This window comes from Thunnus albacares, chromosome 14, assembly GCF_914725855.1.
Source record: "Thunnus albacares chromosome 14, fThuAlb1.1, whole genome shotgun sequence".
Classification (NCBI taxonomy): domain Eukaryota; kingdom Metazoa; phylum Chordata; class Actinopteri; order Scombriformes; family Scombridae; genus Thunnus; species Thunnus albacares.
This window is the reverse complement of record NC_058119.1, coordinates 176,437-203,639: the sequence shown is the minus strand read 5'-3', so window position 1 is coordinate 203,639 and position 27,203 is coordinate 176,437. Positions and strand designations below refer to the sequence as shown.

The 27,203-nt window shown below is 38.4% G+C and overlaps 2 protein-coding genes across 3 annotated transcripts in view; one reads left to right on the top strand and one right to left on the bottom strand.

The window, feature by feature from the left end:
• The first annotated feature begins 9,629 nt into the window (after nt 1-9,629).
• Nucleotides 9,630-27,203, top strand: part of vps8 (VPS8 subunit of CORVET complex) — a 187,086-nt gene continuing 169,512 nt past the window's right edge. The window contains exons 1-6 of one of the 2 annotated variants that reach the window (XM_044373367.1): nt 9,630-9,957; nt 14,759-14,827; nt 16,707-16,837; nt 17,914-18,010; nt 18,338-18,370; nt 18,817-18,871. In XM_044373367.1, the coding sequence (XP_044229302.1) occupies nt 9,895-9,957; nt 14,759-14,827; nt 16,707-16,837; nt 17,914-18,010; nt 18,338-18,370; nt 18,817-18,871 (448 nt within the window). In that variant the 5' untranslated portion in view covers nt 9,630-9,894. Of the gene's footprint in view, nt 9,967-14,758; nt 14,828-16,706; nt 16,838-17,913; nt 18,011-18,337; nt 18,371-18,816; nt 18,872-27,203 lie in introns of both variants that reach the window. The other variant, XM_044373366.1, reaches the window with a different exon arrangement.
• On the bottom strand, nt 21,572-25,492 carry LOC122997310 (DELTA-stichotoxin-Hmg2b-like). The gene is made up of 3 exons (XM_044373368.1): nt 24,727-25,492; nt 23,527-23,640; nt 21,572-22,560 (listed from the first exon to the last, which is right to left on the bottom strand). The coding sequence occupies exons 2-3, from the start codon at nt 23,592-23,594 to the stop codon at nt 22,134-22,136; spliced, it is 495 nt and encodes a 164-aa protein (XP_044229303.1). The 5' UTR covers nt 23,595-23,640; nt 24,727-25,492; the 3' UTR covers nt 21,572-22,133.

Sequence of the window (27,203 nt, the reverse complement as noted above, 5' to 3'; positions counted from 1 at the left end):
GCAGGTGTTAAAACTAAGTACATATAGGCCATTTATAATAAATGTAGGCCTTCTAAATAATAATAATAAAACAAATTAAATACATGTCTTCCTTGTAGTTGGTGATCCACTCTGATGATCTGCATGGTAGTAGAGTTTGAAATGCAGTCTGGAGCCCTGCACAAAGACTTTATCATTGGTCATCTGAATTCTAGGAATTCTGATTTTGAAGGGAAAAAAAGTCATATTACGTAAATTAAAATGAATGAGGCTAAATTCATAATGTTATGAGACTAAAGCCATAATCTAGTCATAATCTTGTCTTCAAACTCTCCACATCCTAGATGTGATGTGATGATTGAAGATAGGTTTGGTAAATGTTTCACCATTAGATCTTGGTTTTAGGAAGCAGAATCGATTCAGCATGATAAGCTCTAAAATTTTTTTTACCAAATTATCAAAATAATATAGATTATATCAGAGGCAAAACAAGGCACTGATATCACATTTATTTGGGTTCCTGCTCCAAACAAGCTGTTAGAAAAGAAAATATAGATGTGTGTCAAACATTCAAAATCAGAAGCATTGTATGGAAGAAAATCAATAAAGAGTGGCAACAGCACTGGTATCAGGAGATTAGGGGAAGACATCTACATTCAGTTCAAAATAGAGTGGGTATTATGAGAACTAGGGATGGAAATAGAAAAGAGAAGGCAATAATGAGTGGATTATGATCTGAAAGGCACACTTCATATTATAGGGAAGCATCCAACAGTCTTTCTGAATATTGTCATGTACCAGGTCCTGTAGAACATGTCAGCTAGTTATTTGCATGGATCAGAGGTAAAGGACATGATGGAAGAAATTAAAAGATTTGGGCTAACAGGAGCATGATTAAAGAGCATACTGGAGTGTGGTGGAAGTGGACAGGGCAAAATTCAGTCAGTTTTCTAAAGAAAACAGGACTGATGAGAAAAACCTGATAAACTAGACATGTTCAGGAGTTAACTAACTCCAGAGGATGGCAGTAGTGCAACACTAAAGCTGCTCTTAAACCTCAAAGGATTGTCAGGCATTTGTGCATGTGGCCAAAGTGTGCAAAGGAAAGAGAAGATGCGCTAGGTGTGTTGGGGAACATGAATATGGAAAATGTGGAGAGGGAGTGAAACCGTAATGTTTTAACGGTGGATGTAGCCACAGCATTGCTTATTGGGGTTGTGAAGTGTTGAAACAAGAGGTGGAGGTGCAACAGATAGGGATGAACGAAAAAGTCTAATATGCTGCCGTAGTTAAGATAGCAGGACAGAAAAAACAGAATTAGGAGGGGGGTGTGCTGCATCTCCCAGCTGCTGCTGCTGCCAGCTCCTGTATGTCCAACATGTATGTAAGTATGTACAGTACGTGGGTCAGTATGTTTATGTATGTGCCTGTATGTGAGTCATGTGCTCCCATTCACTTACATAATAAAAAAAAATGTTATTAAAAGCTTAATATCTTAAAAAGTTATGAAAGAAGAATGATAACAGTAATGTTCTGAACAAGCTGAACATTTGGATATATAATGTTTTTTCGTAGCTGAAAATAGGTAGGAGTAGTTAGTGGTCAAAAAATGTATGGAGGAATAATAAATAACTAGACTGTCTACATTTTCTGAAGAAAATGTATGTGAGAGCTGGAAGCTGTCAGCTGCTGCTGATGCATCTCCCAGCTGCTGCTGCTGCCAGCCGATGCTAGTGCTGCTGCCTCTGCAAGCTGCTGTGAATGATGAAAACTGAAATACATTGTAAGCTGAAAGATTAAAGAAATTGCTGAAGCAATTCTGAAAATGGCTGAAAAAACAGCTGATATCAACTGAAATGCATTGTGTGTGTTTTTCAGTAAAAGCCCCCATGAAGACAGAAAGACCAGTTTGTGTGTGTGTATGTGTCAGTAAAAGTCCCCGTAAAGACAGAAAAACCAATATGTGTGTCTGTACAGGCACAACATGTATATAGGTATGTATACAGTATGTAGGTATGTATGTATGTGCATACAGTGTGTACAGTATGTATGTATTTATGAAATATGTATAGTATGTATGCATCTATGTATGTATGTATGTATGTATGTATGTATGTTTGTACAGTATGTGGGACAGTATGCATGTGCATGTGTCTGTATGTGTGTCATTTGCTCCCATTTGCTTACATTTAAAAAAATGTTTGTTCATGTATTTAGTGGGACCATGTACAGTGTTAAACATAAATGTTACCATTTGGTGTATTGTACCAGAGTTAGCTTATAGCTAACTTTCATCTACAGTCCATTAGGCAGATCACACTTAAAACATATAACAGCACAATAACAAACAGTAAAAAGCAAAAAACACACAGGACACATAATACAAAATACAAAGCTACACACAATAGCATATCACATACACTCACAATGTCAACTAGACATCACTAATGTGAGCTTGTCAAATTAAAAGCAAGATTATTTGCATTCATGAGAAGACCATGAGTTTAAATTTAGAGTCAGTGATTACAGAAGTGAGTAGTTTTTAATTTGGTTTTGAACATACTCATGGAAATGCAACTCTTCATATCATCAGGTAGGGCATTCCACTGAGTTGTGGCTTTCGCAGAGAAAGCTGATTGCCCAAATGCAGTGCAACGAAATGATATGGTACAATCTTGTATAGAGGATATTCTGGAGGATCTAATAGAACTTACTGAGTGAGTATACACAAAGTCATGTGGTGGAGGATGGGCCAAACCATTTAAAATTTTATAAACTAGGCACAAATTTGAGAATAATGTAAAATTCTCAAAGCTCAGTAAATTGTATTTCTCCAGTACCCTACAGTAAGGGAAATACATTGGCTTTTTGTCCAGAGTAGTTTATAAAAAGCTTAAAATCTATCTAAAAAGTATAAAAGTTATGAAAAAACAAATGATAGCAGTAATGTCCTGAACAAGCTGAATGTTTGGATATGAATGGTTTTTGTAGTTTAAATTATGTGGGAGTAGTTCACAGAAGAAACGTACAGAAGAAGAATAAATAATAACTAGATTGTCTGCATTTTCTGAAGAAAATGCATCAGAGCTGGAAGCTGTTAGCTGCTGCTGTTGCATCTCCCAGCTGTTGTTACTGCCATATGCTGCTACCGCTGCTGCCACTGCAACCTGCTGTGAGTGATGAAAGCTGAAATACATTAGAAGTTGAAAGATGAAAGTAATTGTTAAAGCAATGCTGGAAACAGCTTAAAACAGCTGATATCAACTGAAATGCATTGCTTTGAAAACTTGGAGGCTGAAAGGTAAAACTGGAGCTGGGAGCTGAAGTGCATTAGCTGAAGAAGCTGAGAACTAAAACATGCTGCTGAAACAGCTTAAAACAAACAATATAAACTCAAAGCTGGAAGTAGAAATATGAAACTGTGAAGGAATAAATTATTTGTATTAATATCAGATCCTAGGGATCTTAATTTGAAAAACAAGGTCCATCTCTACTTTCCTGATACCATACAGTGATAAGGTTACTATTGGGGGCTTTTATTTTGAAAAACAGCCTCATCCTGAACTTCCTGTTAAGATACAGTAACTCTATAGGGGTTTTTATTTTGAAAAAAAAAAAACAGCCTAAATCTGAGCTTCCTATTAAGATACACTTGCTCTATCAGGCTTTTATTCTGAAAAACAGCATCATCCCGAAATTCCTGTGTGTGTCTTTGTCACTAAAAATCCCTATAATGACAGAAAAAACACTTCGTGTGTGCATGTGTGTGTTAGTATGTGTGTGTGTTTCTGTCATAAACTGACTTTAATTCAGTTGTGTTATTGTATTTGTATGTACAGGCACAACACATGTATGTATGTTTGTATCAATCAATCAATTTCAATCAATCAATCAATTTTTATTTATATAGCGCCATATCACAACAGAAGTCATCTCAAGGCACTTTTCACATAGAGCAGGTCAAGACCGTACTCTTTAATTTACAGAGACCCAACAATTCCCCCATGAGCAAGCACTTGGCGACAGCGGTAAGGAAAAACTCCCCTTTAACGGGTAGAAACCTCAAGCAGACCCCGGCTCTTGGTGGGCGGCCATCTGCTTTGACCGGTTGGGTTGAGAGAGAGAAAGAGAGAGGGAAAGGGGGAGGGGGGACAGAAGAAAAACAATCACAACAACAACAATAAGCACAAGCAGCAATAGCCAGGGAAGGATGCCATCAGGACTGTGAAGGACCACGGATGTTCAGCCCAGGACTCAGGTTTTCCTGTGAGATGAGAAAGCACAAAAAAAAAAAAAAAAAACTGCGGAGAAGAAGCAAAGTTAGTGACATGCATTGATGTTACATGAATGCATACAGATGGAGAGGAGGAGGAGGAGAGAGGAGCTCAGTGCATCATGGGAAGTCCCCCAGCAGTCTAGGCCTATAGCAGCACAACTAAGGGCTGATCCAAGGCGAGCCTGGTCGGCCCTAACTATAAGCTTTATCAAAAAGGAAACTTTTAAGCCTACTCTTAAACATAGAGAGGGTGTCTGCACCCCGGACTGAATCCGGTAGATGGTTCCATAGAAGAGGAGCCTGATAGCTGAAGGCTCTGCCTCCCATTCTACTTTTAAAGACTGTAGGAACAACCAGCAAGCCTGCATTCTGAGAGTGCAGTGTTCTAGTGGGATAATACGGTACTATGAGCTCTTCAATATATGATGGTGCCTGACCATTAAGGGCTTTGTAAGTTAGGAGAAGGATTTTAAATTCTACTCTAGATTTTACAGGAAGCCAATGTAGTGAAGTTAAAATGGGAGAAATGTGGTCTCTTTTTCTAGTTTTAGTCAATACACGTGCAGCTGCATTCTGGACCAGCTGGAGAGTCTTTAGAGACTTGTTAGGGCAGCCTGATAATAAGGAATTGCAATAATCCAGCCTAGAAGTAACAAATGCGTGAACTAGTTTTTCTGCATCTTTTAGGGACAGGATGTGCCTGATTTTTGTGATATTACGTAAGTGGAAAAAAAAAAAGGCAGTCCTTGAAATTTGATTTATGTGGGGGTTAAAGGACATATCCTGATCAAAGATAACTCCCAGATTCCTTACAGTGGTGCTGGAGGCCAGGGTAATGCCATCCAGAGTAGCTATATCATTAGATAATGTGTTTCTAAGGTGTTTAGGGCCAAGCACAATAACTTCAGTTTTATCTGAATTTAGTAGTAGAAAATTGCAGGTCTTCCAGGTCTTTATGTCAGTTGTGTTATTGTATTTGTATGTACAGGCACAACACATGTATGTATGTTTGTACATGTATGTATGTACGTCACTGTGTAGTGTGTTAACGCACATTGGTGCCACACTTGAAAGCTCTTGGCACAGTTAGCGTAGGGGTGAATGGGCAGACCACTCCTTCATCTCTACTGTCTCAGTTTCGTAGGTTATCAGTCTGCATGATGGAGGCACACGTATTTTGTTGTGTTGTTATTAGGTATTGTTTAATGTGTTTTCAAGGTACATTTCATTTGATATGTCTGTTATTTCAATAATTTATTTGTATGCAAGTTATGTTAATGTTATGCTAGATTTATAATGGACTGGGGTTTCTTATGCATATGTGACTGAGGTTAGTAACAGACTAATGTTAGTAAGTTAGCTAAACTGTGATAATACCCTAACTAAATGAACTTGGAGAAAACTGTAGATTACATTACATAACGTAATCTACAGTTTTTGATATGGTGACCAGGCAGACAGCAGGGCATCAGACACATGGGATTACAGCCCAGGTGTTGATTTTATTACGGCAGAGATCGTTTCATTCATAATTACAATTATTATTTTCTGATGATCGAGTTCATTGTTAAAAGTTTTTCTCAAAGTTTCTGATAGCCATAAAATGTATGCATTTGTTGTTTTATAGCTAAGGGTTAGTTTATAGCTTACCTAGTAATCCTTCAGGGTAATTCAAGACCCCTCCACTTCATTTCACAATAATGACCCACTCGCTGTACATTATCCCGCTTATTACATGGATATTTACCAAAGAAATCGATAATCTGACACAAAATATTGATTTAAAAATGATTTTATTGATTTAAAAATGATTTTATAACTTACGCTAAAAAAATAGTCCGTTAGATTCTACGGTTAGAACTGCATGCATAGCAACATAAATATCCAGAAAACTCTGTGGCCTTCTGAAGATTATGACGTTTCTGTCATTCATCACTATGTTTCCTTCTTGCCAGGGCTTTGCAGTTGACACACCTGGAAACAATTGTTACTAATGTTACAACTGGTAACAATATTACTATTATCACTACCGCTTATCACTTAAGTTAGTGTATGGCGATACGCAACTAAGAGAGGCGCTCACCATATCTGCTGCTGTGCCTGGATTGGAGGACAGGATCTTGCTAAACTTTTCCCTTTCTGTAATGGTTGAATCCCAGTAGCTCTTCAGGCTGCCATCGCATCTGTGCCCAGTCACAGACATTATCTCTAACGTTTTTTTTCCCACAGGTTGTCGTGAATGAGCTGTAGTTGGTAATTTTACCGGACTTCTTTCTGTGAATTGATATGATTGGATGTGGTCCTCCAAAGTCTATGAACAGAACTGCGTCCTTAGCAACGGTCTGTTATTCATGGCAGCAGTGCCACCATTATTCTCAGAGGATCAAATATAAAAGGGAATTAGTCGAACAAAATCACTGTATCACTACAATACAGCAAAGTAGAACACAAGAAGCTGTTTAACATTAGTTAACATAAATCATGTACTCTAGAGATTATATCTCGTATAAAACATGTATCATGTATCCTATATGGTTGAATGAACCAAGTGAATCAAGAAGGTAAAGCTTTCTTTGCTTTGGCTTCATAATTTTCAGCTATGAAAATCCCAACAATCCCAATATTCACAGAGAGCTTAGCCTGCAATACATGCCTACATGAAAGCCAAACATTTTCAAAAATAAAGGAGGAATAACAATAAAGGATAACTCCATGACACGTCACTCTTGCCATAACTTCACTTACTGACAACATCCAATTCTGCAGTTTCCATGAGGAAGGATGACACATAATAATTGCAATATCACTTATTGGACAATCAGCCAGTGAGTTCTGTGATGTAGGTGGTAACCACAAAACAGTTTTTGCATTTGGCTGAACAGTTTTTCTATATTTTCTACATTTCAGTTATACCTTTTCAGATGCAATAGCAGAAATAACCCTTAGAGGTATTGAGAAATATAGCATAAATAATTCTGAGAGATATTCAGTATCTGTCAGGAAACATATCTCAAACACAACTAGTTACCTTAAATGACTAACAAAATTGAAAGGGTCCATATTGTACAACACTATATCCCTTTTTTAATGGACTATTGGGAAGATCTTAGATAAGCTTCTTTGTAAAAGGCAAGAGTATTTTTCCATGTACAGCATGACCTCTGAGGGAGGTTAATTCAACACCAACATCATACCATGCCATGCCATACCACTCCATCCTGGAGTCCACAGGTCTTGTCGGGTGAGTGTTTCTCTAAAGACATGCACCAGGTGTACATCAGAGGGCTTGCCTTCATCGAGTGCACTACAGACCTAATCAAAGGGACAACATACATTAAAACAAACAGTTGTGCATTATATACCATTGTAATAATTTATAGGTGTGTAAACTACCTTCTCTTGAAGTGGTGGATTTAAAGGGCCTCCTCAACAACACTTATTAGCAGTTAATTCCTGGATATTTGTTACTGCCTCATGGGTGATCAGTAACTCCTCCAATTTAGAGTCAATGACAGTGTCTATAAGGTCGCTACAAGTAACCTTTTTGCAAATGAATCATTGTTGGCACAACAGTGATGCAGTCAGGAATGAGGCACTTGCGCTGAGTTCCGTAAGCATCACTGAACTCAATAATGTAACAATAAGGTAAAGCACACCCTCGAGTGTAATATTGCGATTATACAACATTTACCAACAAAATAAAAGATATAAACAAAATGTATTCATATTGTGAGGCAGTTTGCTCTAAAAATAAAAAACTTTTTCCTTGTGTTATCTCTGTTTCCATGGAAATACATGGGGTATTACTAATGTCTGGAAAACAATCACTCACGTCAGTAGAATCCTATGTAATAAAACCTAGTTAATTACTCCAGCAAGTAGGTCGATCCTTAGTAACAACCTAGACGATTTCTAGTCCCTGCTGACTCAGCCAGCCAACTTCAGCTAATGCTTTCTGGAGATCGTGGCATTTCCCAAACTGAATAAATACCTCACATATAAACACAAAACTGCTTTGCAAGCTCAGTCTTGTTGTAACTAAGATATCCGCTGAAAAAAATAATTTTTCCATGGACAGATTTAGCTACGCTGTCCACAAACTTTACAGACATTAAGCTAGTAACACTGTAGCACCAGCACAGCTGATGGAGGATGCCAGAATGGAAGCTGAGATATACTCTCAACTGAAGGGAAAATGGCTAAGTTTTGCTGTGTATGGGGGTGCCAGGTAACGATAAAAAGTGGAGAGGGGTTTGGGTTTTGTGTGTGTGTGAGTGTGTGTGTGTGTGTAACTCGTCCCACAGTCTCAGAGTTCAGTCCACTCGGCAAATGGTCTGTTTTGTTTCCCCACAACCCCTAATCAGTTCAGTTCAATCCAGTTTCACAAACATAAAAGAAAGACAACTCAAAACTCCGCTCCGGGTTTTCACCGTAGATGACTGATGTTGTTAGTGCAACTTCACAGTCTGTAGTTCTAATGAATGGTGGAGTAATACTTTTAGTGATGAGGCTTTTTTCATTTGGGCATGGCTAGATGTGCTGTCATGCTGATTTGAGCACATTCTAAATGTCTAGTTGACCATTGTTAAGACCATTGTTGAGATTGCTTGGTCGGAAGTACGTGTTGTATAATCTGGCAAAACTCAACATATTTGGTTTGGTTGGTAGTTTGGTTCAAAAGCAACTCCCAAACTTCAGATGGGGACACAATTGCCTTAAACGCATTAAACGTGTCTCCAAAGTGCACCAAATTTTGACAGTGCACTCCCTTGTCCACCCAGCAATGCACCTGCCAAGTTTGAAGTACATCAGATGAATGGTTGTCGAGATATGCAAAGGACAAACATACATACATACAGAGATTCCTTGCTTTATATAGATATAAAGAGATCAACTCAAGAATAATTAGGCAAGAGAGAAATGTCATATTCATGTGGTTCCCAGCACATTTAGGTATCCTGGAAATGAGACAGCAGACAAATTGGCAGAATAAGCAGTCAAAAAAGGAATTATTGAAATCAATATTAAATCATCAAAATCAAAGGGAAAAGGCATAGTGTGGAGAAAAGTAAATCAACAGCGGCAACAGCATTGGGATAATGCAATAAAAGGGGACTCACACTCTATCAAAAACAGATTGGGTAGGCCTATGTTAAGAAGTTGGGGAACAAACAGAAAGAGGAAGTAATAATAAGCAGGCTGAGAATTTGACACAGCAACCTTGACAGTACGCTTTTCATCACAGGAAAACATCCAATGGATCTTTGCGATCAATGCCATGAGGCTGAGACAGTGGAGCAGAACATGTAGGAAATTTATACATAACAGACAAAAAACGATGGAGATTTTGGCAGAGGACATGGTTAAAAGTATACTAGAATGTGGAGACATTGTTGAAGGGAGGAACTTATTCAATTTTTTGACGACGACTGGACTGGAAAGTAGGACTTAAAATGAAGAATGAAACCTGAGGGTGGCAGTAATGCATCATCATGGATGCCAACTGTCGTTAAAAACTCACAGAAGAAGAAGAAATCACGGTTAAATGAGAAGAAGAAAAAACAAGGAAGAACCACAGAGGGATTACGTTACGGGACACAGGATACTCTGTTCTCTCTCCCGTTCATGCAAACCCAGAAATGTCGGAGTCTCCGGACGCCCGTAGCTTGCTGTCTGCTTCCTCACAGCTCAACCTGATGGAGGTAGATGCGGTGAGAGACTACTTATTACGCTTCTGTTATGGCGAGTGTTATCGCAGCAGTTATTTTCTCAGCTTCAATACACTTGGAGATGTGGTCCTGCACAGCTCAAAATTCTGGCTTCATGCTTTGATACTTTGCTCCGTGTACATAGGTTAAACACGTTTTTGTTGAACCCAACTATAGCTAATGACCGGTTTAAATGAGGCCTAGCTGCTGTCTGATTCTTCCGAAGCTAGCCATGAAGGAAACAGTGCATGGAATTTTATCGGCAAATTTCCTATTTAATTGGCCTACTTAATTGTAGCAAGCGAAAAGCCTCAACACTAGCTTCAGTCGAAACTATTAACCTTGCTATTTTAAAGTTTCATTTTAAAGCTGAGCATTCTTAAGCTGAACATTATCACTTGATTAAGCATTGCCGGGTGTTGTGTGTTCCCCTGTCAGTGGAAAACTTTGAATATGAAGCAGCAGTAGGAAATGTTGGGTAACTTTCATCATCAATAACTTAACACAATTCAGATACGACTGAGGACAACGACTCAGGAAACAGTAAAATAGGGCGGACATCTGAAAGTGGGGGTAATCATGGATGCCCGGCCACAATATTGGAATGGGACAGTCGCACCCCCAAATGAATAGACGTACCGTGTATTTTTGGGAAGAAGTCCGTCTGCTCTTGTTTTAATTTAAATAAAATGCATTATAGACTCAACACATGTTTTTAATAATTATAATAACTATCAAATGTCGAATGTATGTCAACACAATTCTGTTTTTATGATGTTAACATTTTCACACACACCAACATTTCCCTTACTGTTTACAGAAATGATGTGCAATAAGTTACATCATCAGTTATGACAAATAGTTCCAGTGAAACAGCTACACATTCTTCTCAACCAAACCAAAAGCTGCAGAAATTAGTTGTGGGTTGCATTTTTGTGTACGAGAGACACAATCCATATAAATTTATCTCAGTGCTTGGACACTGGTCCTATGTGAGAACATTTTCAGTTAATCTATTGTTACACATGTTGCTGCTGTGTTTTACAAATTATGAAATATCTTTTTTCTCTTGAGTTACAGGAATACAAACATTTATTCAGCCACACTTTTTACCTCAATGATATGCGGATATGTTTAAAAGGCTGTGGTGGCTGAGCAGGCGGGAGGGTTGTAGAGAACTGACATTGGTAGTGGGATCTATAAGCATGTAGTTAGTGTAATGCTTTTCTCTTTTGATGGTGGAGAGATGCCTCTTACCTTCACATGCTCAGAGACATGTAGCATACTAGTGTAGTGGTTATTTGTTTTGCTATTTATAATCATGGGAGCTAATCATCGTGTGTGGATTATATTTCTAATAAAAGACGGTTAAGTTTTTCTGGAGTTTTTTTTTTAGTTTTTCTCTCAGTTTAGTAGAAGCTCTCTTTTGAAACTAGAGTGTTCATGGAAGCCTAGAACAAAAAAATGATTCTACTGACCTATAAAGATACATATTATATATTGCTCTTTTTTTACTTTAATTTTATTGTAAACTAAGGACTTTTGTTCATGTTAGGATCCTGTAGGAATGATGACTCTGTTTCTCCAGTGATCTGATTGGTCAGAGGTCAGGCAGTCGACAGATTTTGCTCTGATCTTCTGAAGTTAACCTGCTTCAGAGCAGGTTAGCTGTTCAGTTTCAGTTAACATGGTGATTTATCCAGGTTAAAAGTCAGCCAGCTTTGTGTGACCAGAAAACCTGAGTCAAGCTCAAAGAAAGCCAGCTAACCTTCTAATTGGCTGCTACAAAATAACCACATAGCCTACTTCTTCTCACATCAGATTGGGGGGTTATTCTGCCTGTGAGAAGTCACAATGCTCTGCACCCTCCAGGCAACAATATGAATTCCTGGATAAGTATCTTTCCTTTTCCTGAGGTAATGTTGTCATGCTTCACTGTAATTGGCTCAGCTGTTTCAGAGCTATGGGACCAGGGACATGATTTGCTGAGAGTGTATTTATTAATCAACACACACACACACCCTCTGATCTATATTCACCGTCATCCAGCCCTTTTGCACTTTGCACTGCTGCACATACATGAATCAACATTACAAGGGCTGTAGTCAACCAAAGAAAATCTTGGTCGACTAAAATCGTACATAATCTTCAACTAATCGATTAGTCGCGCGGGGGGAGGGGGGGGTGTAATGGGATAGAGTACACAGTAAACTCGGCAGCCACAAATTTCTCTGTTCTGTATTTCTCTGTTTTGTGTCTTCAGGTTAGGCTAACCCATTGTTCCTAACTTTGGAGCTAACCCCCTTTACTTTTCCAGCATTTGGGGAAACAACACAGATTTTTTAGCATTTATTAATTGACACACTGTAGTCTGTTCTGTACATTTACTGCCAGACTGACAACTTACCGCTAACCTTTTCCTCTGCCCCGCTCGCATCCACCGTCACTTCTCTGCCCCTCACTCTTTCCCCACTTGCTACGCAAATATACTTCTTAACGGAGCCACGCTACCAGTAGTTTCCCAGGCAACGACAGAGGTTGACTCACGTACCGGAACAGCGCTGCACAGAGACTCCCAAATGCTATCAATTTCAAACATTAAAAAATATTTTTTTTGGTCTGGTGGGGGTTCTCGTTGTGTCATTATGGAGAAAGACAGTTCAGTACGTTCAGTAAACGTTGAGTACAGTTAGACCCAGCAGTCTCCATTAGGTTGGGCGAGTTCAAAGTTGTGAAAACAACGGGGATGTTTTGAATACACCCCCGTTTTCACAGGTTATTTGTTAGTCTATCCCTCCCGCCACAGGAAATAATGGATTACTCCTGGAAAGCTATTGATGTAGCACTTTTCTCCTTATGAAAATAACACGGAGATTATTCGACCAATGAGAATTTAGTCGGACAAGAGCATATCGACCAACTAATTGACCAGTTGACCAGCAGACTACAGCCCTAAAAATTACATGTTTGCTCGGAGACACCCACACAGTCCTTTGTGCTGGTCAATGCTGTTGGGCCTCATACTCCATGTGTATGAGACAAAGGCAGGCCTGCATCCAGTAGCAAAGCCTGATAACAGAAAGGCGCCAAGTCAAACAAGTCCAGAACAGACTTACACTCCCATCACGCTTTGCTCAACTCACACCTCGGTGTGAAATCCAGCAGAGTCATACTCTCGGCTTTCATTGGTCAAGACCCACTAGAACCCATGTGGGATTCCCTCTGCCCAACCGCGATTATAAACACTCCACTCCCTCCTTGGACCAGCGCTTCCTAGCTGCTCGTGGCTTGTGTAAAGACTAACTTCCGTACGTATGTGACTGTAACTAGGCCATACAATCTCAACTTCACTGGACAAGTTAGCCTAACGAGTGGAGATTTCTCTTTGTTCAACTGACCGTTACCAGATCCAAAGAAGACCACAGTGCAACCCAGTGCTCTCACCCTTTCCTGCAGAAGAACCTTCCCCACAACAGATGCCATCTTGCCTTAATATACGGAGGAGAATTGTTGCCGGATGCCCTTAGTAAGGGCTCGTAGGCAGATATGAGATAGAGCAGAAAAAGGTGACACCTCGCTGCTCCTACTGTTTGCGCTGTGACACTGCATTAGAGCACTGCATCAGAGATTTCATCATACAAAACCTGCAAATCTCAGTCTAAAAAATAAAATATTATCAACAGCAGCTCATGTGCATTTATGATCAATTATCCTTTAACATTATATTTTCACATAAACCTGTAAATAATCAAAGTTTGAGGTTTCAGAAACATTTAAAAACACAAAAAGTAATGACATGTAAAATGAAGAAGAAATACTTAAGATTCTGAACTATTTCTAGGTCAGCAAGGAAATCTGACCTTTTGTACAAACGAGTTATACTCGTTTGTACAAAAGGTCAGATTTCCTTGAGTTGTGTCCCTTCCATTGAAGCGTGCGCGCATGACACTCAGGTGGATTTGATCTACTCATCAGAGGCTCATTCAGGTAACTCATCTTTCAGCCAGTGTTCACCTGTTATCTATGGCTTTAAAATATAAATAAATATTGTTTCTTCTAAACTTTTTCTTTGTCAGCTTTTATTTATATGGCATATTCAGTTATTTTCATTTATTGAAGTGTCACAGTTAAGGAAGGCTGTGTTAAGTTGAGTTAAATTGCCTTTTTTGTGTTGTTTTTACATAAGTTTACATTTGGGCCACCAAAAATGTACTTCGGCTGCCAAAATTTAGGGGCTTGGTGGCCTGTGGGGCCAGTTCTTAAAAATATTAGTGTCTCTCCCTGGAAGGTAATGGACTCAGAGTCTGGTTTTGCTGCTGATAATACCATGAAGTATTGTTGTTGCTGCTTGTTTTGATTGTGTTTATCACACTAGACTGTTTTGTGTTTTGTCCAATTGCTTGGATTGCTGTGTTTTAACTCGCCATTGTCTGTGAGACCATGGGTTGCATTTTATTTATTGAAATCAGACTGTGGCCAATGAATACATTCGCGCACCACATTTCTGCTACTTCTACCCACGATCTCTTGTTTTTTGGTGTCTTCACCCTGGTGATCAGATAACTTGATTACAGCGCTCAGTTCTGTCCCCAAGTTAACTTATTGTTAGAGACACATGTCAAGCAGGCAGATGCCATTGACCATTGTCTCTGTTCAAATCTCGTGGTCACGTCCGACATCTTGACTGAAACTCTGGTGTGATGTAGAGATTCAAATATGCACTCAACAAAAAAAGTACAAAGAAACAAATACTGCTTTCTAACACTCTGTGTTTTTGTTCAACTTTTATTCTCAGATCGATGATAAGGAGTTTGACATTCCCCAAGTGGACACACCTCCCACACTGGAGAGCATCCTCAATGAGGTCAAGTACATGTTACCATTTGACCACTATACTGTTCACACACTGTCAACAATCAGTGACAACTTCTTGAAAGTATAATGGTCATTGTCAGTTTGTTCTCATTTTAATCAGCTTTGTATTATAGAGGGATAGCAGTGTCCAAGCCACTCTCTGTCAAGTGGCTCTTTTGCTGCCAGATGTTCCACTTTCACCAGCCAGTCCCTAACTTTGTCTGTCTTCTGTTTGGTGCTGGGCAGGTAGTGGACAGTAGCTTTATCAGAACTTTTACCACTGAAAACAGGTGCTTTGTCGTCCGGGAAACCAAAACAATGAGCTGCAAGAGTTTAAAATATATAATATTGATTTGATTTATGGAACAGGACAGTGTGCAGTATTAAGCATAAATGATGCACTGCACCAGAGTTAGCTTGAAGCTAATTTGCATCTATAGTCCATTACAATCAAAACATACAACAGCACATCAACAAACAGTACAAAGCAAAAAAAAAAACAACCCCCCCCCTCCCAAAAAAACAAAAAAACTACAAAGAACACACCATACAAAATACAAAGCTACACACAACAGCACATCACATACACCCACAATGTAAACTAGGCTCAGTGGTCACACAGCTGATTCGTCCTTAGTTGATTTTTTAAGGGGAAGTATAGAGTTGATGATAATTCTTAGTGGGTTCATTGCTATAAGCTAATCCTTTCACATTAGTAAGTTGATCCATTGTTAATATAAAAATATTGATTAGTGCAGCTTTAAGTAAAAATCATCATCTTGTCATTTTTCCAGTGTGTCATTTTTCCACATGCTGAAAAAACATATAATAAATGGAGACACAAGTAGAATGAAGACATTTGTAGCTGATAGAATTGATGAGGCGTCAGTTTGATATAGGTATGCCAGTTAGCAAACACTGACAATAATACTGATGTTGTCAGTGCTTGCTCTTCAGCTTACCTAAACCAAATTTGGCTATTAGTCATGTTCTTGACAATGTTCTCCAGTGACACATCTGTAATAAGGCTCCCCTCAGAAGCACAGTTATCTGTTATTGATACATACTGTATGTTAAAGTGAACAGTTTATTTTTCATGATTTCTACACTACAGTCTACATAATGCTAAAGTTTTGGGCACAGAGCTCCACAGACTAATAACAGCGATCACGTTTTCAGTCTCTGAACAGAAGTTCTGTGTCAGCTGTTGCTTTCAGTCCCTCCCTGTAAATTTTTCAAAGAACATCAGGACAAAGTCAAGAGGTTGTAATATGTAGTACAACAAGATAATGAAGCTGTAAACAGAACAGCATTCCTACACATGTGCAGTGGCATCTGCCTTACACAGAACTATTATCCAGAGAGTGAAAATGTGATTGCTGTTATCAGTCTTTGGGTACGGTAATTTGTTTGGAAGCAGCTCCAAACTCTTAGATATGAAGGAAAATGTCACCCTGTGCAGTAGTGTAGCTCACTGATGTGTTTTTAATAGTTTTTGGACAACAACAGAGGTCTGTGGCACAGAGGAATAAGATATATCAGGCTTTGATAGACACACAATACCTGTCAGTTGATCTATCTTGTATTTTTAATTATATAACTATAACGAAATTGGTTTTGGTTAAGTTTATTTTTTATGCATGCCCACTCTTTCTCCCTTGTGTGCTGTTGCTTTTTCGCTCCAAGGTGTACTGGGCAGAGTTGGGAGGATAAATAGAGAGAAATCATGGCAGAACAATTTTTATAAAGTGTGGAAAACAATTACGACCCCACCTAACCCCCGGTTTACGATGACATAGTCAATACAGGAAAGTTCCAGTGAGCAAAAAAAAAAGATGGGAACGCCTTTACCTGAGATGTGTTTGTTTTGTTGTCCTCTGTGCCTGCAGCTGGAAGATGAGGAGGAGCGGTTTGTGTTGGAGGATACCTGCGTGCTGAATACAGACAATATTGATGCTCACTCTTGTGACACCTCCTCTCTTGCCAGCTCTGACAGTGGAGACCCAGCACACCTCAAACGGCATGAACACACACACACACACACACACACACACACATACACACACACACACACTAGGGGTGAGAATCTTTGAGAATCTCATGATTCAATTAGATTCAGAATCTTTGGTGTCCGATTTGAATCGATTCTTGATCCAAAACCAATTCTTGACTGAATGAATAGAAAAGTGAGCACAATTTTCAGTCTATTGCTCCACTGTACTGTGTGCCAAACCAGTGAATGGTTTGGCACACAGTACAGATTCCATTGAAATATAATATGAGACATAACTGGCAATTAAAATAAATGATCTGCAGCTTTTTTATTTTATTTTAAAATATTAATTGCATTAATTAAAGAATTAATTAATTTGAATGCATCTTACAGTCTCATAACAAAATGAGGGGGAGGCAGAGTGCTCCACTCTGTTGTTATTAACGTCATGTCTCCTGCAGTGGAGAGCAGCCTCTCTGCTGCACCGTTAGCTCCGGGGAAAGCCATTGCTGTCCAAGACGCTGAGTGGGCGCAGGGTTTCTGAGGTGAAACAGACTGAGCACTGAGTTATTTTCCTCACTTCAGAGTTGGTTTAAGTTGTTTAAGTGCTGCAGTGTGTGTTGGTCAGCCAGTCAGTTTGTTACTACTGGAGTTCGGTGCTCCACTAACATTAGTCTCTGGATGATGGCGTAGAAAGCTCACAATATACATCATGCTCATCTTGCAAAGGTAATTATTTAGTCATTAAGTCAAGACATGCTTGCAACCACTGCCTTTTGTGAAGATGAATTACAAGATAAGATCTAGTGTGTGCATGCTGTAGACCGTCCAGGTGCTGCACTGCCTTCGCAGTTGAGTTTGACCTTTTTCGTTTCGTCAACATCACGTTATTAACTAACATTTAGAGAATTTTTGACACTCTTGAATCAATGCAGAATCATCCATGTCCACATTGCGATGCATTTAAGAATCGTTTTTCTCTCCGACTCCTAACACACATACATACAAACCTTCTTGTCTTTGCATATACAAGGTAATAAAATGGAAAATGCCTCCTTTATTTGTGTGTACGTATGTCTTTGTGGACATGTATACATCTGAAGGAAGAAGAGGACAGTGGATCTGAATGCGACAGTTCATGGATCTGTTCTTCGACACAGCCTGCTGAAGGGCATCTCTGCACAGATCGTCTCTGCTGCTGTAAGACACACACGCAGATGGTAACCTCAGTGGGCTTGAGTCACTAAACTGTGTCACTTGACCAAACAGCTGTCAATCAATCGGGATTCTATATTTGTGGGGGAAGATGGTTATCGGTTAGTAATTCTGTGATCCCACTCTAGTTTTGTTGCAGGTTCTGTGGATAAAACAGGTTTTATTTAGATGATTTATTGTTACAGAGGTCTTTATTTTAGCACTACTGTACCTACAAAATTGTTCTTGAAATTTGTTCCAATAGACTAAACCATCTAAGATTGATTTAAACATGAAGTAAACATCATAAAAACATGTGTATCTTTTCTTAAGGACAAAGTGGATGCTGGACTGCCAACTGCTATAGTGAGTATTAGTTAATTTAACTATGAATCCATTTGAATAGATATTATATTAGTTTAAAGGAAAATTTGGGAACATACTCTGTCACTCTTTCTATGAAATTTGATGGCTTACTGCATTATATGCCCTCAATGCATTTTATCAATTTCATAATTTATCTGAAGTGGCTTTAGAGACACAGGAAAGAAATTGAAGTTTAGAGTATTACAGAGGAGTTTTTACACATCTAAGCAGCCACAACATTTACACAGAACACTGTATTCAAGCATGAAAGTAGCGAAAGATGGAGGAGAGAAACAAAAGGAGAATGAGATGAGATTGTCATTGTGACAGAGGTTGGGTTTGCACCTGTGTCCATCACCTAGTATACTATCACCTCGTTTTGATTTTCTTTGTCTCTTCCTGACTTCCTATGATTAATTCTAAGCTTAATATTTTTTTGTGTTCAGACAGTGTCTGGTGTGATTGCGGTGGGAACATCTCATGGTCTGGCTCTGGTCTTTGGTGAGTCTTGACAATACTCCTTTTTATGTAGACAGTGGTGTAAAGAATACCTTAACATTTGAAACTTTTTACGATGCAAATACATCACATCCATCTAGCCATCCATCCCTCCATCACTCACTCACACTCACGACCAGTTGCTCTCATTCCCTCTTGCAGATCCTCACAAGCTCTGTGAGACTGGATGTATGGGTATTTACTTGCCTCAAAGCCACATACTTGGCTTTGTGCTTTTCACTGTGAAGCATCTGTGGTATAAATTGCATTCTGTTGTACACTGATGTTGTTGTTGTTCCTGCTGAGTCATAAATATAATTTCATAACATCCCAAAAACATCAACTCTCTTCAATAAAAAGCCTTATATGTCTATTGTCTATTTAATTTCAAGATTAATGCGAACATATATGGTTCAAAACAAGTCAAATTCATTTAGGGGCAAAGGTATGTTTCCCTTTTTTGTTTTAGTTTTACAATATATTCTGTGATTTGGAGAAAGCCTGCAGTGCAAAGACAGAGTGAAATTAAAGTAGCAAAGGTTTATGTGCATAACCAAAAAAGACCTTTAGCTACATCCTCAACACACACTCATCCACAGTCTCATTGATGGTAGCTTGTGCAAATACTCTGCTGCCCTCTAGTGTCTGGCCTTCACCTAAACACAGACTTATTGTACAGACGTAGCTGAAAATATTGGCACACTTCCACCTTTTTTTTTTTTTTTTTTTAAACTAAATTTTCTCTGTATTAAGTTGAAACTGACAGAAGTATATGGTATCCATCATTCTTTATTTCACATTGAATATAACTGGAACTTTGCTTTTGATTTACAACTTAACATATTATTTAATACAATAAAACAAATGAATATGGCTTGGCCAAAAATATTGGACCCTTAACTTAATATTTTGTAGCACAGCTTTTGGAGGCAATAACTGCAGTCAAGCGCTTTCTGTAACTCTGAATAAGGTTTCTAAAGCCACTCAAACTGCTCCAGTTCTCTGAGGTTTGATGGGTGCCGTCTCCCAACTGCAACTTTCAGCTCTTTCCACAGATGTTCATTTAGGATTCAGATTGGGACTCATAGCAGGCCACTTCAGAACGGTCCAACGTTTTCTTCTCATCCACCCTTGGGTGCTTTTCGATGTATGTTGGGGGTCATTATCCTGCTGGAAGACCCATGACCTGCGACTAAGACACAGCTTTCTGATGCTGGGCTGTATGTTTTGCTCCAAAATGCCCTGCTAGTGTGAGGTAGCAAAGCAACCTCAAAACATCACTGAGCCTCCTCCATGTTTCACAGCAGGCATGGTGTCCTTCTTTTTGAAGGCCTCATTTTTTCTTCTGTAAACATAGTATTGGCATGATTTACCATAAACCTCTAATTTTTTTCATTTTTCCAAAGCCCATTCTCTGAGAAGGACTGTGGCTTGTCAACATGCATTTTGGCAATGTCCAGTCTGACTTTTTTGTGTCTCCCCCTTAGAAGTGAGGTCCTCTTCTTGGCTACAGTTCCATGGGCCTTAAACTTCTTAATAATATTGGCAACAGTGGTCACAGGAACATCAAGCTCTTCGGAGGTGGTCTTGTAACCTTTATGTTGACTGTGCTTGGCCTTTTTTCTAATGTCTTCAGACCACTCTCTAGTTTTCCTTCTGTTTTCCATGTTCAATCTGTGACAAAACAGCAGAGTGAGTTATTTTCTCTTTTTAAACTGGCTGCATGAGTGATTATAAGAAAACGCCTGTGATACTAATTAAAACACAATAGTCCACTTAAAGTATCACTACAAATCAGTTATTTCTTACAACTTCTAAAGGGTAACAGGCTATTTTAGAATGTCTTTGTAGAATAAGCATGAATTCAATTATTTTTGTTTATTTTGTTTAATTTTTGTTCCACTGCAAATCAAACATAGACATGCATTGATAATAAAATATCTGAATTTCAACACTGTTCAGGGTGAATGGTGCATGATTTTAATAAAATGCAAGGGTACCAATAATTTTGGCCACGTCTGTATCATTAAGGCAAGATACAATTCCTCTTACAATATCAAGGTGTTGTTGTTCACATTGCACGAACAAAAACCATGTCATGAAATTCAAAGTCCTCTCACACAGATGTCTTGGGCCTTGTCTTCTGATAACGATCGACCTTAGAAGTTAAGAGTGAATGGTGTCAGACACGAGTAAAAAATCTTTTTTTGTATGGCATGATTTGGAAAAAAAATGTTTTTCTTGCCATAACTATTCCTCCTGTTCATACTGACCATTAGCAGATCCCTCCATAATACACTTACAATGTAAGTGATGGAGGCCAAAATCCACAGTGCTCCTTCTGTCCATTCAAGCCGTCCAACTGAGTCAAGCCAAGTAGTTATCTTTCATTGTCTTTTTAGTGGTAATGTCCCTCTTTTTGTTACTATACTTCCACCGCAGCTCAACAGGGAAACACTGTCTGAGGAAACGCAAAGAGGGAATTTGATGCTAAAAACACTGTAAATGTGGCAGGTATCCTCTTGATATAACTCACTCAGATTGGCTGTATTTGGACCTAATTGCTGACCCCTGGTCTGCAGTCCTTACCATTCATGTTATTGGGTGGAATCCGGTTTGAGAAAGTAAACTTTAATTGATTTATCTGCTGCTCAATGCAGACTTAACTCTGAAGATCATATTAAACTACAATTAAGCAATTGCTGTTCCTACAAGTTACATGAATATACTTCATCTTATCATCATTTGTATTAGACTTGCTGTAAGTGTGAGACAAACAACATACACACGTACACAATGTACACACCATACATAGAAAGAAAACAGAAGATATGGAACCTGAGAATGTACCACCGGACAAGTGACATTTCAGTCAGAAGAGATGAACTGAAGATGTAATCACTTTAGTTTCAAGCATATTATTAAGCCAAATTAAATGTGCATGATTTCTGTTTGTAAAAAAAATTATAAATTCTTAGATAGTTAAATTTTATTTATACATAGACAAAAACAAAGATGACATTATTTGATCAACACACGTCTTGTTTTTTATTTGTAATTAGCCATCAATTAAAACCATCCTTTATACATCCAGTATTTATTTTAGAATCTTTTGCACTCATATTTTAGATATAGTGATTAATGTGTTAGTGACATTAAGTGACCAGCTGTTGAGCTTCACACATATTTAAAAGATTTTATCACAATTATTATAATCATTTCATATGGCTTACATAACAAGAGTACAATCTTTTTTTTTTTTAACTCAATACATGCCAGTATCACTGATGTCCACCCTCAGGACAGCTTCACCGGAGTCTGACATGGAGGCACTGACAATAACATAATCGCCCTGAAAAGAAATGCAGGAGCCATCAGCCTTTGCTCTTACAAAATTATTTTCACTTCCATTATACATGATATCATAAAGATTGTAGTCACAATTGTTGCCTCTATCAAATATCCCCACGGCAAACCAGTTGGAGTAGAGGTTTCGGTCGTAGGGCACAGAGAACATAACAGCCATGACATGGCTGTAGTCGTTCAGGTCAGCATTGAAAAGGTCATAGGTGAAGACGCCGACTGCGCCAGTTGCAGCACCGGTGGTCTTGTTGAACAATGCACTGGCAGCGGAGCATGGACCCACCATGGGCGGCAGAGGGACCTCACAGCAGCCACTCTCAATGAACACCCTGAACACACAGACACAACCTATCAGACCGATTCTTACAGAAACCTTTTTTGTGTGTTTTTTGTGCCTTCCTACAAGCACCCTAACCCAACAAGTAGCCAAAACAAATTGCATAACAACACTGCAGTTCAGTCAGCTAACTCCCATAGAATAGATTATTTAAATGTAGAATATGTACAGAATTAATTTCTAGGTTCTGACCTTGCTGCTCCCTACATGGAAACATCAAGCTCAGCACAGCACAGTGACAAAACTACCCCAAGGGGAAGGTGGACTCAGAGCCTACAGGTTGATGCTAGTAACAAATAATATGAAATGTGGATGAAATGTAACAAATTGAAATAAAAGGGGCAGCCTATTTATTTGGCAGTCACACACACAATATTTCATAAGCAAAATGCTCCAAATACTTGAGTACTCAAGTTGCCTGAGCTTGCTCGCAGGCTTTTCGTCATTTATAGTATGTCAGGCCAAATGCCCACTCTAGAATTCACTATGTGGGTAGATTTGAAAAAATGTGAACCTAGGCCACCAGGGTGCCCATACAAGAAGCATTTTGTTTGCAGGTAAACATGCCTGGCCAAAAATAAATTAGAAAGTGAAATTACATGCATGTCACATGCTATATGGATTTTAAAACCTAAAGCCCTTTGCTGCAAATTTTTGATTTGGGATACATAGATAAAATTGACTTGACTCTGTGACAACAATGCAGCCTTAAAAGTAAAAACAGGTGAACACACTAGTAATTAATGAAAAGCTTGGTGTAGCCAATAACCTTAATAATACTGGAAACTAAAACTAAAATAAACATCATGAGCTCATTTTCCAACACCATTGATGAGTAGTTGACTTCAGTAAATCATATGTCCTGCAGGCGTGTTCCTAAGTTTTTCCCCTGGACACTTATCTGGTTGTGTAACATTTTGCAGCACATTGTGTTGTGTATATTTTAGCAATACATTACCTTGGGTTGGCAAGAGTGTAACAGCCAGAGTTGTTGTTGATCTCAACTGAGCAGTTGCGATGAGGCATTGTAATGAGGTGTGGAGCAATGGCAGGGAAGCAGGCTGGCTGTGAACTAGAGACAAACCGGGCAGGATCAGATGTCTAAGTTAGACATTCTAAATTGAAATTGTAATCATGTCTTGTGAAAGACAAATACAAAGGACAATGATGATAAGAGTAAGAAGTATTTCGTCCCAAATATGTTTCGACTTCTTTGTATCTTGGCAAGACCTCAGCTATTCACATTGACACAAGTTTTTCAAGACTTAAGAACTTTAGAATTAAAGCCTTTAATATGGCGCACAGTGTCTAAAAGTTTTTTGAACGGACTAAATCTGCTTTCTAAGCACAAAGACAAACACACAATCACAAAGTGACTTCAGAGGAGGTCCTGGATTTCTTCAGCTCAAAAAAGGGCAGAGACTGGGCCTGCCATTATGAGATATGCAGCTTTTAAATTTATTCAGTGTCACATCCCCCGAAATGAAGTCCTGCTTACGCCCCTGGTAATAATTATCTGTTTTCTTGATAGTATTTTCAAAGTTAATTTCATCTCATCTCATAAATATACTAATCCAAACATGTTTCGTGTCTAGATGTATTATTTAGATTCTAGCTGTACAGTGCCTCTACATTTTTGAAAAAGTAGTGTTCTTAATTTTTTCAGTTTGTGACCAATTTTTAGTTTATTATCTTGGACTCAGAAAGCTCATACTTGATCTTGATTTAACCTAAACTTAGACTATAAAGATTTTATACATCAATAGTTTAAGAAATGACTAAAACTAGAGTAAAATGTTAATGGTTTTCTTTAACTGAGACAAAATTAAAATTTTATTTTTTCTTTTTGAATAAAAATTGAAAATAAGATGAATGAAGTTGTTAAGACTATGTCAAACTCATATGGACTTGATCTCAAGACTAAGACAACCTGATTTTAAAATAGACACAATTACCTATAGACTGGTGAGAAGAGGAAACATTTTGGCGTATAAACTTTGCATACAACTTGTAATGAAACTAAACATGTCTGTGTGGAAATAAATTTCATGAAACTTTGCAGTGTAAGCCTCATTAACTCACAGTAGTAAAGCTGAGATAAAGTCACTAATGCTTACTGTCTAAATGTGACACATTATGTGAATATAGGAATACTTGCCTTTTTCGGAAATTGAAGCGGTGATAAGTTTGTTTTCTCTAATACTGGTGATCTGCAGAGTTAAAAAAAAAGCCGAAAACAGTTTTTTGAGCTACCAGGTTGTTGTCCAGGTTTCAGGCAGGATGTGGTGAAGTCACATTGCTCATGAGCTGCTCACACACTGGGTTTTATTGACTCAGGTAATCAGAACCTTTAGGCACCCGTTGACTCCCTCCTTATCTCCTGTTCATTATCAGCTCTCCACCTTCCTCTGTTCCCGGACCTTTCCTCCACTTTATCACCTTGACACAATTGAACCAAACTGATTGCATCAATGCAGGCTTTTGTTTGAAGCCTTTTTAAAATGGGTATTCACTATTTGTACAGGGCAGGACATCAGGAGTGCAAGGACTTACTGGTGTGCCATGTTCACAGGGTAACACAACAAAACAGAATATGAGGAAGGGCAACACAGTTAATTCACTGAACATGAAATGGGAATTGAGGTAATATGGCACCCTTTTTGAAAGCTAGAGTCAAGACAACCACAAAAACTATCATCAGTTCCTCTGCTTTGCACATGGTGATTTTGTAATTAAACGTCCATGTCCTGGATGATTAGTTATTAGCATTATTTGCATTCTTCACAAATGATCACTAAACCAGATATTTTTTACTTATCAGGTATCTGATATATCAATATAAATTAAAACACATTTTTTTCACCCAACTATGTAATATAAGATATCTTATTGATAATATAAATTAGAACAATTATCTTATTGCATGATTGAAAATCCCATGCCATGTAAAACTGCACTGTGTGTAACAGCCCAGCAAACTGAGACGTTGTATGTTGAGACATATATGTTGTTTGAATGTCCCTTCAAGATGTCCCGTAATGGTTCAGAAATGGTTCAAAAATACAAGTTGTGCTGACATTAGTTACATGGACATCAGCTAGATGTCCATGTAACTAGTGATGTACAGTGTGCAATCTGCATTTATACATCCATATGTCTAGATTAAGAACTTGGTATGCTATACTTTTTTTTCTTCTTTTTTATTATTTTAACTTCATCAATCCACAGTGCTTGTTTCCAAAATGCATCAGGCTTCTTTAGATGTTCTTTTGCATAATTCTGACATTGAATTTTATGATGAGGACATGAAGGTCTTTTTTGTGCAAGCATCGCTGCACAGTGGAACAGTGCACCACCACTCCTGAGTCTGCTAAATCTTCCTGCAGGTTTTTTGCAGTCAGATGGGGGTTTTGATTTGCCTTTCTGACCAGCATATGAGAAGTTCTCTCCAAGAGTTTTGTTGGTCTTTCAGATCTCATCTTGACCTTCATAGTTCCCTTAAATTGCCATCTCTTAATTACATTTCACACTGTAGAAACTGAAAGTTGACAACACTTTGCTATCTTCTTGTAGCCTTCCCCTGCATTGTGGGCATCAATAACTTTGTTTTCAGAGTCTTACACAGCTGCTTAGAGGAACCCATGGTTGGAGTTTTTGCACAAGGTTTGAAGAGTTTGAGTATTTGTAAAGGTTTGAAACTGGCACCAGTTGACATTTTCTAATGACAATTGTTGACATGCCTCAGGCCTAACAAGCTGATTAAGGTCTGAGACCTTGTAAAAAGAATTTGAGACCTCAGAACTCTAGGGTGCCCAAACTTTTGCATAAACCACAATGATGTTCTTATTTTTGTTCAATTTATGACATAAAAAGTAACTATGCATTAAATTTGCAGAAAATATTGTGCTTTTTCCCCCATATCCTAGGGAGGCTTTGTTTACATCTTTTCAATACAAAAATCACAAAATATGTTATTTCTCAAAGGGTGGCCAAACTTGTGCAAGCAACTGTAAGTCAGTAGCGATAAGTGGCCAACTAGTGTTGTGGAGCTGTAACTTCTACAAAAAATGACTGGAACGTCATGTTTCTGCATTCAGTCCTTTACTGAACAAACTGCGCATTATTACATTGAAAAAACACACAGTATTGTACTGCTTACATATATCTTGTGCCAACAGAACTTTTCTCAAGCTTACTTCCCTTTTCTGCTTGTAACTCTGGTCTAAAACATTACTGCCACCTTGTGGTCTGTATTAGTCACTGTTCATAATCTTTAACTCCTTATACTACAAATAAATGTCTCCACATTTGTAATATTTAACCTTTATAACTGCATATTTTTAACTGTATGAATTACTGTATCAATGAACTTAAGATACAACAAGTGTAAAATAACATGACATGGATTGGTTTTCCTCCTTTCCTCCCCAATTTTTTGAGCCACCAGCCACCACTGACGCACATACACACATTTTAGGCATGGCCCAAACTATTGGAGGCCATGGCTCCAGGTGTTTCTGTGCCTCAGCTAAAGTGACCAGCTTAGTTTCAGTAAGATTAAAATTTCTAAATACAAAGAGGTTTCAGCCCTAGTTCAAAGCTGTCAAGCTTGGTAGCAGTTTGCTGAAAGAAAGC

Coding starts and splice junctions, on each gene's coding strand:
- LOC122997310 (XM_044373368.1), bottom strand. CDS start 23,594: ATGCCTCATCGCAACTGCTCAGTTGAGATCAACAACAACTCTGGCTGT. Junction 22,561..23,526: donor TACACTCTTGCCAACCCAAG/GTAATGTATTGC, acceptor CTGTGTGTTCAG/GGTGTTCATTGAGAGTGGCT.